Source organism: Larimichthys crocea, chromosome II (assembly GCF_000972845.2).
Source record: "Larimichthys crocea isolate SSNF chromosome II, L_crocea_2.0, whole genome shotgun sequence".
Lineage (NCBI taxonomy): Eukaryota > Metazoa > Chordata > Actinopteri > Sciaenidae > Larimichthys > Larimichthys crocea.
In genome coordinates, this window is record NC_040012.1 from 4,597,649 (window position 1) to 4,613,237 (window position 15,589).

A 15,589-nucleotide genomic window follows, 5' to 3' on the forward strand; every position below is an offset into this window, starting at 1 on the left:
ACAGTGATTGAAAAGGCGCCGTAACCTTTTTTTTTTTTTTTTTCCTCCCCCACACCAATCCAGCTCGTACTGTAGTGCTTTGTAATGAAGCCCTCCATCTGAAAGTGATGGATGGTGGATTAAGGCGAGCTGCTGGTGTGGCCGTGTTACTCTAGGTTTGCAGCGCTGCAAGCCGATGGGACTCCAGACACGGAGACAATTGGCACGCTCCGGGTGGCGAGGTGCTCTGCTGTAATGAGGGACACGCTGAGCCCACCCTCCCCCTACCTCTGTTCTCAGGGCTTACTCTGGTGCTTGAACTTAAACCTGTGCTCCCCCTTTTATCCTTTTCAGTTCACCAGTTTTTTACTGATGCTGTAATTTAAAACAGCAACCACCTTACAGACACCATCTTTAGCTCTGGGAAACGTTCTTCTGTTTTTATTGTTTTCTCACATTTTATAGACCAGAGATCGATCGAGAAAATTCCAGTTTATTCGAACTTTGCTCTTATTTCCGTCCATCATCACCAAGTAAACAGCTGAGATCTGTGAATGTGGCAGCGTTGACGGCTACGACAAGGTCACACAGCGAGAACCACAGCCAAGAAACGCGTTGAACGGAGCTAAAACAGGGATTGCTCAAAGTCTCGACAGCGCGCAATTAATCCAACGTCAGGTTTTGTTTTGAAGCCTTGCTGCCCTCGTCTGTCGTCTTGTCTTTTTAGCGATGTCACTGTTTTCCAGTGTCTGTTACTGATACAAATAAAAATCATAGAATCCCGTATCATCACTTCCATCAGTAGAGTCATGTCACAGTCACCGCTCTGCTGCTCTGAGTTTTCATTCATGAATTATCCTTTAAGTGCTTTTATAGGTCATACTCTCTTCCTTCACACGTTCCACATTTAAACTTCACCTGGAACAGGAGAGACTCTACCATTGTGAGCTGTTAGCCGAAAGGCTTTTACAGGAGAATATATACTTAGACTGAGTTGTAATAAACTGGAATTTTCCCCTTTTTAACAACCAGGTAACGTTCTGTAGAGACCATTCGCGTTAATCGAACGTCCACCGAGCGGCTGTCACAGAGGGATTTGTCTTTGTCTTCATGTTGAGTGAAAAAAACTGTAGATTTTCTAACTCGAACTTTTTGAGCTCGCTGTCGCCGCACAGTCTGCAAAAACCGCTGCGCCTTCCCACAGAAACGGCAGCACCTGTGCTCGATTAGAATCGGCCCTTAAATGCATCTCTTTAGATACGCCCTCGAGGGTTGATGCAGCGGCTTGGTGTAAATTATATGATAAGTGAAATGGATCCTACACATTCTGATGTTCAGGAAGGCCAGTGAAAATGCATCGTGTGCCGGGATGTGATGCGGATTGGGCGCGTCTAGCTGCTGTCTGACCCGTCAGATAAAGCATAAAAGGTGTATCGCTAACTCGTGTCCATCAGCAGCAATGTTTTATGAGACACTACACGCCTACGAGCTCAGTCATTGTAATTCATTCTGTATGAGAGTGTCACTTGAATGCCTACAGTATAAATAATGTGTGCGAGAAAACCAGCAGCACTACAGCTGGTGGAGCCTGTTCTCCCTCTCCCCAGCATTACTTAACTATGACCCAGTTCCTGTGGACACTGCGGCAGTCTAGTTAACATTTCACTGTTTCAGAGTCGCACTCGCTCAAATGGATGTTTGACGTCGAAACAAGATGGGTGTCATTTTATAAAAATAAAAAAAAAACTCCTGACACCTACGCTGACAGAATGATTGTGTCAAAGTTAAAAAGGCACTATTAAATATTTTAGAAGTTGACAGTTTGTTTTCAGTAACAGTGTGAAGGAGGCCTGTGCTTTTTTTAAATCTCAGGAGGTGAATATCCGGCAACAAACCGGCGTATATGAAGGCGTTTCTGAGTGAAATCTTTAATGTACGATAGCGTGGGTTTTTGGGAGTCACCTTTGCCCCGTCAGGTAAGTAGGTATAATCTAAATGTGCGTGTTGAAACTCTGCAGTCTCTTGGGAGGCGATTGTGAGGCAGCAGCAGGATTCAGCAGGGCAACCAAAGCCACTCTGTCACTGTCTCTTTATCAGGTTCACTGTGAATGCATTGACCTATTTTTTTTTATTTTATTTTTTTTGTGCTTGTTGGTATGTAGAACTCCCCGATTCCCAAAAAGTTGGGACGCTTTATAAAATGTAAATAGATATAGAGACCTCCTTCACACCCCTCAACATTAAATATCTTTATTTTCTGTAAACATAGACTCATTTGATGCTTGGACACATCAGAAATGTTGGCACAGGGGCTTGTTTACCACTGTGTTACATCAGCTTTTATTTAAACAACGTTCAGCAAGCATTTTGGGAACTGAGGGCAGTGATTGTCGAAGTTTAAAACATGAAATTCTTTAGTGTTCTTGCTTGATGTAGGTTTCATAATGTGCCACTTTTTAATGGGACACAGGTCTGGACTGCAGGCAGGGCAGTCTAGTTACCTTACACACTTTATTATGATGCCACACTGCTGTAACACGTGCAGACACGTCGTCTGGATGGAGGCATATGTTACCTTCAGAATTAATGGTGCCTTCACAGACGCGGGTAACGCATCACGCCATGGGCGCTAACTCGCCTCTGTACCATGATATATGCTGGCTTTTGGTGAGCTTTGATGGTCCTTTTCCCTCTTTGAGGATGATGAAATATGGACTCACCAGACCACAGCACACCTTTCCACTTTCCTTCAGCCCATCTCCGAGGAGCTCTGGACGGATCAGAGACGTCTGCTGGGTTTCTGGATGTTGCTGATAACTGGCTTTCTCTTAACTTGTATTTCGTAGATGTAGCAACAGCAAACTGTGTTTACTGACGCTTTTCTGAGCCCACGTAGTAATAATGGCCTGAGGGGTGAAGTTTCAGTGTTGGTCTAAGGTGCAGAGTGCTACATGAGAATCGTTCTTTAACTTTCGGACTATTTTCAGTTTTTCACAAAGCGGTGACCCTCGCTCCATCCTTGCTTGCGAATCAGGAGGATGATCCTTTCATAACCAATCGTGATACCATCACCCGTTATCAACTGTGTAAATGTTTCCATAAAGCGATGAAGTTCAGTTTGAACATTAAATATCTTGTTTTTGTTTCCCACAGCATCCCATCGTGTTGTTTCTACAGTACACGCACTGTTTATATGTCAAAATCTGAGGATTTACTCATGATCGGGGAACTTGTTTTGTTTGTTTGTTTGGTATTTTACAAAGTGAACGTGTAATTTGATTCCCAGTTAAAATGGTCTTGATCTGTTTTCCTGTTGTCCAGGAGCACATTCTGCCAAAGCCCCGCGCCTACTACCGCGTGGAACAGTCGGCGGAGCCCGACGTGTGGCTGGACGCCGTGCAGGTTTGGGAGGTGAAGTGCGCCGACCTCTCGCTGTCACCCATCTACAAGGCCGGCATGGGAATGGTCAGTTCGGCATATTAATCCACCCCTCCCTCCCTCCCTCGTGTGTTTGCACTGATAAATTCTGCCTGTTACGGTCTGTTGCCCGCAGTGAAAAGTCACAATTAGCAGCTCCTAATTGAGTTATTAAAAATGCTGTAAAAGATGCTGGATTTAATGGAACAGATACTTGTTTACTACCCGTGTTTGTCTGAATGCTGGACTCGGCCCCTCGGTGCACGTAAAGTGTTTGCTGTAACATTAACAGGATACAACTCTCATTTTAATCACAGCTGAAGTAAAACAGCTCCGAGATCAAATAATTCGATCCACGCTGAAACATTTATAGGAGGAGACACAAAAGAGCTGAGCGTGTTTTTACTGTACAACTTTGACTTTAAGCTGCAAAATGTATTATTGTCAATAAACTTTAAATGAATGAGGATTATCTTCTCTTTATATATCGTCAACCTAATTTGTCAGATTAATTAAAAAAAATTTAAATGTCACATAACGTGAAACAGGTGTTACCAATGATGCTAATTAAGGCTGAGTTCCATTCTGCCGTGGTGCATGTTGGCTCACTGGGAAGGCTCTGCTGCCATAAATGGAACGGGGCCTTAATTAGTGTCATTGGAAACACCTGCTTGACCCGACTACGTTGGTAGCATCCCATTCTCCTTAATGGGAGCAGCTGTGGCTCAGGAGGGAGAGCGGGTCGTCCACCAATCAGATGATCGGTGGTTCGAACCCCGGCTCCTCCGGTCTGCATGTCGACCTGTCCTCGGGCAAGATACTGAACCCCGAATTACTCCCTGTAAGTCGCTTTGGATGAAAGCGTCAGAATGTAAATCTAAAGAGACGTCGCTGATCTTATTTACTGTTTACATTTGACATGTTGATCCACCGTGAAGTCTGAGGAGTGAGCGACACGGTTTGACTGCTGTGTGTGTGAATGTGTCTACATACATATAATCCATCAAACATCTCCAGGGCAATTTCTTCACATCCAACGTTGGGTTACTCTGAAAAGGAAAATGTTTGAAGGCAATCAGAGTTTGAGAGGCAGATAAATGGAAAAAACTTTTTTTTAATCATTTAATCTTTGATGTTTTAAGACCTTGAACTAATGTGGGGGATTCAAATCCTCACAGAGGAGTTAAAAGAGGAGTCGGCACAGCACGAGTAACAAAGGACAAACGCTCGCATGCATCAGTGGCTGCGTACCGACTGTGTCTGCTCGTCTGCCCTCAGGTGGATCCAGAAAAGGGCATTTCTCTGAGGTTCCCCCGCTTCCTTCGGATCAGAGACGACAAGAAGCCCGAGGACGCCACGACTGGTGCTCAGGTACTTCACATCACTCGTACTGGGTGTGGAGGGGGGGGTGAGCCCACTTTGAGGGTGAACAGGGGTGTGAATAATGTCGGATACACATTTTTAAAACATCAAATTCTATCTGTGGAGGCCCGCGAGGTGAAGCCAGGTCGACCTTGTGCGATAACAATGACAGTAAACAAGTAAGAATTCAATTATTTGTGTGTTTGGCCGTGTTACCTGAAGTGTCGTGCAGAGACGCTGCATCACCTTCATCATGGTCACCTCACAAGAAGTGTCCTGTAAAAATTCAAGGGTGAACAACACTGCAAGGACAATATTCTTTTATACTGGCGCTGAGTTTATGTAGTGGCCTCTCACTGCGCCGTGAACAAAGCAAAGTAAAGCAGCACCCGGTGGAGTCTGGGTAATATATTGAGGCAGCAAACAGTGAATTATATCGTACAGTAGAGGTGTGCAGGTCAGCTGAACACACACACACACACACACACACACACACACACACACACACACACACACACACACACACACACACACTCATCTGTCCTACAGCGAACACGTTAAACCTTTACGTCTGAGTCAGCGCGTTAGCTCTGTGCGTGAACACACTCCGCGGTCGGCACGGTGACGAGACTTTATTTAATGAAGATTCAATAATTTCATGATGTTTTTATTTATTCTGAAATGAATCCTTCTGTTTGACCCGCCTGCTGACCCACCAGCAAGTGATTTATTTATGATACAACCCACCGACCTGAATTCCAAGTGGATGCACACATCACTGTGTATAATACAGTATATCTTATATAAAGTGACCTCGTCTAAACTCTTTGCTTTAATAATACTGACGAAACAATTAATTTCTCTGTTGATTAGTGATCGTGATTAGTCAATACATTTAGTGTATGAAATATTAAAAATGTCACTCTGTAACATAAAAAACAAACAACCACAAATTCTTTTACCTCATCGAAATCTTTTCCAGTGATGTTTTATTTTTAAATATTCGTTGACTAATATTAAGATTCACTGACTAAAAAACTTCTTTCACTCTAAATTAAACTTCATTTGTTTTTGTTTTTCTTTGGATAAAAGTGACGTCCCCTTGAATTCTTCGAAGTCGTGGTTATTCTCTTTAGTTGCAGCTCTACACTGTGAACGTTGTCCGATGATTTAACTTTTGAGTAGTGCTGTGTTTGTCTTCATGGGAGCACTCCGAGTTACAGAGTTGTTCTCGACCACACAGGAAGAAACTTGTTTTCGAAGTTTTCGACTTGTTTTCTAGAACTTTTGAGTTTTGAGTTATCGGATTGCAGCCAGATATTTTGCCTTCCTGATGTAGGCTAACAATTAAACTCTCAGTGAATCTTATGCTACAGACCGAACGAATAATCAGTTGATTAATTAGTCATGAACATCATGTCAGAAAACGATGAATGTATTCTTTGGTTGAACCAACATCAAAAACACAAAAACATTCAGTTTACTGTCACATGTAATAAAATCAGATAAAACTTATGTTTGGGATTCACCTGGAATCTGTTTTATTTCATTAAATTATTGATCTTAAACACTAATAAATCTATAATTTTGGATACATAATGTACTTTAAATGCCTTGACTCTGAAATATTATTAATATATTACTGCTGTACGTACCATTAAAAAGTCAGTGTTTATTGCCTTTCATTCGACACTGAGTCACGTTTTCTTTCTGGACGGTCTAAACATGAGGATGCTTTTGTCTGTGAACCAAAATAAAGAGACAAGTCTTTCGTCAGTGAAAAAACCAGCAGGCGGTGGACTGTGAACACGTTTACAAGCCACAGGCCGCCATTTTGCAGTTTGATTCTCTCCTAAAACTTTTAAGACACACTCTCCAGAATCAAGAAGTTACCGCGGATGTACAAACTGACAACCGAACCCAGGCCGGGCATCACGCAACTGTTACTCATCGTGTCTAACAGCACAAAGATGTTGAGTTTTTATGAAGCCGGAGACGTCGAGATAAAACCTGGATATTTTCTGTTTTTCACCCCGGAGTCTAAACCTGTGGAACTTTTATAAGATCGTGTTTATAATGTGGGTTTTCACTGACTTGAATTAACAGCCATCTGTTAACTTGTGCAGTCTGTAGATTTGTGCTCAGTTGGGAGTCAGGTTGGAACATCAGCTGCATTTAAATGATACTTCTGCCAGTTAACATCAGCCAGGATGCACGCGCTCCACCACAGCACACGAGTTCCTCGCGCTCTGAGCTTTAGCTGGCAGTTCAAATGAACGCAGGCGTCACTCAAGTCAGGGCGAAGTCCGAAGACGTGCAGCCTGAACCGCGATGGACTCGGTAAGTTTCAGGCTGTGAATCGAAGCTTCTACTTCGATCCCGTGAAGGAGGAATAATGTGATGCTTCATTGTTTTCCTCCTCGCTGTGCCATCCTGCTGCACTGGTACTGATGCTGCTGATTCTGGGTGGGCCTGCTGCTCACACATTATTCATTGTCCCGCCTTCCACCTCCTCACTCCCCCAACCCTGATGAGCTCAAGTGAACACAACCTCTGTCTCCCAGTCAGCAGCTGGGAGTCACCGACTTCAAAGCCCAGGATATGAATAATCAAACTGTTATTTTTAGCTTTTCCTCTTCATATTACTGACCTGACTTCATGATCTTCTCCCCCCTCCCTCCCTTGTCTCTCTTCCGTGCATGCTCCCTCATGCGAACCCCTCTTGCCTCCCTCGTTCTTCCTCTCTATCTCCTCTGCTCTCTGCAGATCGCTGATTTGTACAAGAAGCAGCAGCAGATTCAGAACCAGGGGGAGAAAGCCGACCTAGAGGACTACTACTGATCATCTGGAGTCAGCAGCAGGGAATAATAAATAATGACATTATCAATAATTGTAAATAGTTCTTTCTTTTTGTAATGTTGAATGAAAATAAAGGCCCTTGCCGTTTTTAAGCATCCTGTCATTTGTGTTACTGATTTTTCGGCGCTATCCCCGACAGACTTCCAAACACCCGAATCGACTCAGCAGTTACAGCAATACCTGCTGGTAATAGATCCCTATCAGAAATTCACTGCACCAAAAAACGCCCAGCAAAACATGAAACGTATCGGCAGCATACCAATACTTTGAGCTGGCCTGATTTCTTGCCCGGCAGAGAGAAGTGCATTCAGCCCGCGCGGTAATAAGGAGGACATGCCAAGGAGATTGCTGTGTGCCGGAGACGTTATTAGAAGTCAAAAAAGACGTGGGAGCTGACAGTTGCTCAAACAGCAGGACAAAAGAGAAGCACTCACAGCTTGCATTAGATGATGGAAATCCACTAACTGTCCAGTCTGAATCAATCAGTGTTGGAGTGTGTGTGTGGAAGGGGGGGTGGGCAGCTTGAGAGCCAAGGACGGGCGGGTTATTACACGAGGAAAGAGGATTTTGAGAGTTCTCTGCATAGTGACGCCATGTGACAGGATGTGAGGGGTGCTTGCGATGGAGATTGGACCACTTGGCGCTCAGCGACGTGTTTGTGCCTTGTGTTTGAGAGCCGCAAGCGAATTTTAAAGCAGAATCGCATTAAATGCAAAGTAGAGCGAGTGTGGAGGAAATGATTGGGTGACATTGACACACACAGCCGCTGACTGCTTGAGAATCTGAAGTACGTATCATCGCTGGAAAGGGCAGCGGAGCCGCTTTGAAAACAAACTGTTGGGCTCACGTCGCTGCCAATAAATCCATAACGTTGAGTGTCTAAGCAGCGGTGCTTACCGATTTCTGGCTCTATTGATGCTAATGTTGTTTGATCTCGACAACAGCCGCGTCAATTGCCGTGAAGTTTGGGGATGAATCGCACCTCCGAATTTACCCCGAGTCATGAAATCGATGTTTTGAATCCGAGTGAAATCACTTGACGACTATTGAAAGTTAGAATGAACTTGGCTCTGACACCATCAGACCCACATTTAAATTTGATTTAATGACATTCCCATCAACCCTCAGCTGTACATAAACATCAAAACATTCATCATGTATAAAGACATGGACAGCTTAAAATATGCTCATCTAAAAATCGGCAATACCTGGATGATCAGTGGACCTGAGGCGGCCCGATGACGCCTGGGTCAAACAAACCATCTGGAACGACACTTACCTGTCAGTCAATGCAGACATGCTGTTAATTCAACATAACTTTAAGCCTTAATATAATGTGAACAGGTGAGTTGTATATAAATTCACCCTCAGTACAGTTGTCATGAACGGGGAAATTAGCTACAGAGACCAAAACAGTTTTTTGTACCAGGCTGTAAACATGTTTATTTCTGCTATTTTAACATGGGGACTTATGGAGACTGACTCACTTCTGGAGCCAGCCTCAAGTGGCCGCTCAGTGAACTGCAGTTTTTCCAGCACATTGGCTTCGTTTCCCAGACACAGATGTTGCTGCTTGATTTCATTATTAACACACTGACTCGAGCACTTACCCTCACATCTGCTAACATGCCCGTAAGCTGTTGCTCTTGTTTTTTTTCCAAGGTGACCTCTGATGCATTGCTCCCGGTTCAGCAGCGGGAAGTCGAGCCCGAGCGGTTACAATTGTATTCAAGTCATCTCGGGACACTTCTCATATAGATCAGGTCAAGACCTACTCGCAAAAAATTACCATAAAGGAGAGGCAGGGAAATAAATTGCAAGCGTTGGTGGAGCGGCATTTCTCCTGCTTTAAGAAGGCGTGCATCGAATGTGAAGGTTTTACAGCTTATACATTTCTGTGGTGACTCTCACTGCATGTGGCATACTGCTGTCACTGTCTTCACATGCAGGGCCCCGGCTTGTATTTTGAATACTGTAGAGCTTTTCGAGATCACTATTTGTTATGCTGCCTCTATGCAAAGTATGCATGCTGCACGTCTGGTGGTTTGCCTATTATTTGTGTGTGTGGGCTGCGTCCTGTGTCTGCTGAAGGGGAGTTTGAGAAGGACACCATTGTGGTCGAATAATCATGGAAATTGCTCCGAAAAAATCCCTTTTTTGTCTGCCTCTGTTGTTTATCCGTACACCATACTCTTTTATTCTTTCATCAGCGTTCATTCACTTCCATGTGAGGAGTTTGTTTGGTTTCTTCTCTCCTGTTTGGTCTTTAAATATCTCCTCTGTGCTGCTTTGGGCTACACCTGACACTCATCTTGAATATCATCATCAAATCGCATTGTCTCGTGTTTTTTTTCTTCTTTCTTTTAAAAACAATCGGGAGGAATTGCTGGTGTGACTAAAATCTGAATTTCAGACGGCGGTCGTCACCTTGTACCGTTGCCTTTTTTTTTAGAAGTGGGCTTGAAACAAGCAAAGTGTGAGGGATGGAAAAAGAGGCCCTAATGGAAATCAAACAGGCAACAGAGCATGAAATATTGAAAATGCAAATACGTAATGAATTCAATTCCATATCGTGCGTCTCTGTGTATGATCCCCTCCTTTTATTGTGAATTACTCTGGGAGGTTGACTGCGGCTGAGCGTCGTCTCTTCCTAATTTGTGTACGTGTGATTGTGTTAGAAGCATGAGAGTCTTTGTGAATGATTGTAAATACGTTTCTGTATCAGTGTCCTCTTTTGTGCACGCGTGAACGAGGTTGTTTTTGTCGTGTACCTGGTTAACCCGCGCGTGTTTGTCTGTATATGTGTCACTGATGTTTACCGAGGAGGGCAGCTGGTGCACATCACACGCCTGCAGGGCATCGCTGCACAGCATCCTCCATCTCCACCGAGGGTCCCTTGCCCGTGTTCAAACAGCTGCGCTGTTAGTTCACATCAAGTCACCCGTTCACGCCGGAGGTCCCCGCGGGGGGATGCTGCATTTTTGCAAACCTTTACCTGCCTCTAACGCCTGAGTTGATCTGTGTTTTTGCTACATGTTTTTTTGGAGCATGATTTCAAGAAGAACTGATTTCTACCGATGTGACAGATGAAAGGCGACCTGAAGATGAATGTTCTGTGCTGAAACTGTCCCTGCTGTGTTCCTCTTTAAAGTTTTAAAGAAGTGTCCCCTAAAGCAGGGTTATGGATTACCTCTAACTCAGAAGAAAAACAAAAAGGGGGGCATCTATATAAAAAAAAAAGCCAGGTTTCACCTTTCTCTGTCCTTTTGTGCCCCTCTCTCTTCCCCCACCCCGTTCTACCACATAAGCTATCTGTCTTTTTCACAATACTCCTTTCTCCACCCCGAGAACAATGTGTTTGTTCTCCTCCACCTCCTCCCTCCCTCCCCTCCATCCCTTTCTATCCCTCCATCCATTTGTTTGGTGCTCTCTGTGACATCTCGGCCATGCCAGGCTATGAGGGAGAGAGGGAGGGACAGGCCATGCCATTGTCCCCGGCCGAACCCACGGAATATCAATAGTGTTTTTCTTGAGCAGGAGCGCCGAGCGTTGGCCAGTAACCTTTCGGATTTGATGATGTCAGGCTCCCTCTTTTTTTGGGCCCTTTATATGATTTTTTTTTTTTTTTTCCCCTCGTCCTCCAGTCTCCACTCGAACGCGGTATTAGGTCCTCAACATAAGAGACAGTACAGAATTGTGTGCGCTGCGTGACTCATCAGGGCACTTCATCAGCTCGGTTTAACCAGCACGAGTTGTGCGCCGACAAGTCCTCAAAGTTTAATGAGAAAATACAGCATTTATAAATGCCCTCCTTGAGCCTCCGTTTGGGAGGGCATCACATGTCAGTGCCTTCAGAAACTGTTTCCACTCGCCATCGCAAAAAAGAAAAATGGAAGTTTTGTCCGACTCTCCTGTGGTTAAGGATTGCGGTCTGCAGCTGTTCGAGCTGCTCCGTGAGGCTGAACAGGGACAGCGGTTGTAGGTCACTCTCGGGTTGGCTGACTCCAGATGCAGAGTCCAGATGTGATTCAGAATAAATGTTTTTGTTCTCCGCTCCTTGCTTTTTTAGAATGGATGCAATGAAAATGTTAACAGGAGTGCTAAACTGTTAAAAAAAAACAAGCAAGATTTATATATGGCATGCAAGCTGCACCAGGTCCAGTCAGCTACACCACAACACCTTTTCTTTAAGGACAGTCTAACCTGCAGGCGTTACACACAGTCTATTAATAAGATGCACAATACAAAATGGCCAATATGTCATAAAGGAATAGGAATAAATACAAAGTAAGGAATTGTCATTTGGTAACCGGCACAAACCAAAGTACACCTTCCTCCAAAATGTTCAAATATTGGACAAACTGAAATTTACAGACCTGCTGGTGTAGCTTGGTGGAAAGTCCAGGGATCACCAAAGTATTGGGTTTTCTTTTTTTTTTCTTGGGGCTGTTGTGATTTTTGAAGTGATGGTCTGACCTGAACAACAGACCTGCACCACCATCATCCAGAACCCTGCTGCTACCATGGCAAGTAAACAACCTGGAAAGATCATGGCTTTGGTTAAAGTCAGGACTCTGTGACGTCACCAAACCACCAAAGTCGTTCGAATATTAAACTTCTTTGAACATTTGTTAAGATCTGTTGTAGGTGATACGGCAGAATCAACGATGCAGACACCAAGAGGCTACTTCATAATTTACCAGCTGCTGAAGCTGACCTAGAAGTTCTCTCCATGCTTGATGAGGTTCTTCATCGTGTTGCACATAGTCCGAGTGTTTCCGTGAAATACTCCATCATGCTTTCGAACATTTTGGTGGCATCTCAACACGTTGGGCTGCCAGTTCTGTCACAATACACAACACTCAACTTCATCACTACAGATTGTTATGTATCTGTGGTACTGGGCCAATCATACAAGAACACTTGGTGGTGATTGAGTGACGATAAAACCATACAGCTGACTGGAGGAGCTTCAATACTGCTTGGGTTATTTCAGTCGATACCCGACCTCATTGTTACGTGTAACAAAAAACTAACGACATTGATTGAATGTTTCCATTTTAAGACGTAGCCATGTTTCCTGCAAACAAACGCTGAATGTCGGTAATGTGGTGCAGATGACGGACTAACTCCGACCCCGGTTTCCGTCAGATGAACCGTCAAGTACCCCCTCGTTGACACCGTCTATTTCGGCTCGTACTTTTCTCACCCTTAGCACATTTCTTTATTTCAAATGATGATATTTTCTGTTATCTAATTACTTAAGCTATCAATCTTCCCACGTACCCCAAAGCGACTGCAGATGGCTACGAGAACCCCTCGTTGGGAATCGGTGCTTTTTAAAATGCTTAATATAGCAAAGGTACAAAGACGCTGTCACATTTATTGTGTCAGTTTTTATTTTAACGTTTAGTTTAGTTTGTCGTCTTAGAATACCTAACGCTGCTGTATTTATATTTAATCCTGCCTCCTAGCCTTTGACAGTTTTCTGGCCAATTGCTCGCCACGGCTCATTTGCCTTATTTGGTTATGGAAATGTTTCGCTTGATTATCCCACCCCTGCAGCAAGAAACTCTGAGCCGATCTAGTCGCTTATGAGACCACTTTATGATTGGTTTATGATGGCAGTGGTTGTTGTTGCCCCCCCCCATCGCTTTGGCCCACACTGAGAGGCTTGTGCTTAAGGGGGTAAGAGTGCAGTGCACTCCATTGGTTCATTGTTGACAGTCATTAGTCTTATGACCTTCGTGTGAACCAGCCTCTGTGGTGTGTATCTCTTCTGTCTCTTCTGTTTTTTTTTCACCCCTCGTCTTGACCGGCAAGAAACCCATCTCAAAGACGCCCTCCATTCACACAGGCCCTCCACTTTTTTCCTTTTTCGAAAAAGACATTCTGCACATCTGCCAGCCCGCCTTGTGATCAGGGCTTCACTCGGAGCTGTGACAAACATACTCAACATTGCGGGAGAAATTAGTCATGGATAGAGTTGACAAGAGCCCCTAACGTCTCCAGCTCGGGATGCTTTCCCAGACTGTGATTATCCCTGGTTTTCTCTCATCCCATTGGAAAGTAATTCTACGTCAAAGAAAATTACAGTATCACAAGAAAATATGCTCTGTAAATTTCTACGGGTGTCCTAATAACATGCCCTCACCGAATGCAACTGAGCCCACTGCCTCAACCCCGTGAAAACGAGCTTGATGAGTTACACAGGCGGACACTTGAGATGGTTTCGTTCACACGGTGGCTCAAGCCTGAGGTACTCCGCGTATTCAGTCATCTCTAATAACGCCAACTGATATGAAGCCCTGTCCACCTCAATATCACTAAAACGCAGCTGAGGACTCATGTATAATTTAGCGAAATCCTCTAAATGGCTCTACAGATCGAGTTTTCTCTCTCTGGTCTTCGCCGGTACCTCTTTCTCTCCCCGTCTCCTCTACCGCTCCCGTCGCTGCAGATAAGCTCTTCCTCTCCTGCATTAGTGTGCTATACCACTGCCAGCTTCGAAAGGGACGGGGAGGCCTGCCGCCGCCACCGTCACTCGGCGCTGACGAGTTTGGACGCTTGCCACATTCTGCACCTGCCAGGCTCATAAAGAATCCCCCTGTTTCCTCTGAGGCCTGAAGGCAGGATCTGCCATAATTGTTAAGGATGTCGCGATTTAGACGTTCAAGCCAAAGCTTTAGACAGTTGATGGGCGCCAACGAGTTGGCAGATGGTCCATTTTGTTCGGCTGATCCGTCAGCGGGGGTATTTGAGGTGTTAAGATGAATGAGTGGTTGCGATTTTTTATTTTTTTTTCCACAAGTGGCAAAGAATTTATGCCGCGCTCTCAAATGTAAGCAAAAGTCGATCTGTCGCTAAAAGCTCTGCTGCTGTCTCAGCCAAGAGCCCCCTCGCAAAGGAGGTTTTTAGCACAGGGAAGCAGGATAAGTAGGCTCGATGAAATAACGATGTGAAGTGGACATCTTTGTGGAGTGCCTCCTCATCATATATACCTTCCCAGGGGGGGATAGGTGGAGTCAAATTATGACTGATATAAGTTTACACTTCATGTTCAGAATAAATGAATCCAGCTTGTGTGTTTGTTGAAGCTGCTGGAGTACCGCAGACCATTAATTTGTTTGTGTATGCACTCTTACTGTGCCGGCGGCTAAATGGATGCATATTTATGACATGTGACAAAATGATAGAACGAGGCGTTTTTTTTTCTTTTGCAGAAATTCCACTCCGGCGTGTCCGCTCGTTCACACCGCCGGCGTTTTTCTCCCCATGTCTGCCGCCCTTGTCTTAATCTCACGTCTGTGCATCTCGTCTTGTCCTCATATCAACCCATCTATATATAGTAGGTCTCTCCCCACACTCTGGCTGTCTGTGTGTGTTGCTGGAAAAAGCGAGGAGTGGGCGCACGGCTTTTTGAATACACAGCTTTGTCTCGGGCGGGAGGGGGGGAAAACGAGGCTGCGAGAAGAGAAAGAAAGAGAAAGGGAGAGGTCGGAGAGGAAGAAAGCGCCATTGACAGATGGGCAAACACCAGTCAGCCCCTGTCCCCCTCTCTCTCCATTGTCTCCAAGTGCTAGACGTCAGCAAACGACAGGAATCTGGAGAGAGGGAGGACAGAGAGCAAAAAGAGACGGGGCTTTGTTTGGGCCCCGCTGGCCTCAGACCCCCGGTGAAAGTCCACGGAGAGGAGAACGACGGGTGAGGGATGGGGACGGAGGAGAGAGCACTGGAATGACCTCGCAGCAGGATCTCCTTCATCCCCTCCCTCCTTCACTGTACACAGACAGACACAAGGCGAGACAGCCTCCCACCATTCCCCATGTAATATTTACATATGATCACATATAGAGCGTCTGCAGATGGTCATGATTCCCTGTCACACACACCCTCGCTTCACCCTCTCGCCTCCATGCCAAGTGTTGATTAGCAATCCCTCTCAGCTCAATCAGATCACAGTGAGGGTGTA

At 44.9% G+C, this 15,589-nt stretch overlaps 1 protein-coding gene across 1 annotated transcript in view; it reads left to right on the forward strand.

Annotated features, from left to right (window-relative positions):
* The window catches only part of lig1 (ligase I, DNA, ATP-dependent), a 41,247-nt gene extending 33,535 nt beyond the window's left edge, over positions 1-7,712 (forward strand). The window contains exons 25-27 of the mRNA XM_019264904.2: positions 3,301-3,444; positions 4,675-4,767; positions 7,525-7,712. Coding sequence (XP_019120449.2) covers positions 3,301-3,444; positions 4,675-4,767; positions 7,525-7,599 — 312 coding nt within the window. The 3' untranslated portion in view covers positions 7,600-7,712. The remainder of the gene's footprint in view (positions 1-3,300; positions 3,445-4,674; positions 4,768-7,524) is intronic.
* The last annotated feature ends 7,877 nt before the right edge of the window (positions 7,713-15,589 follow it).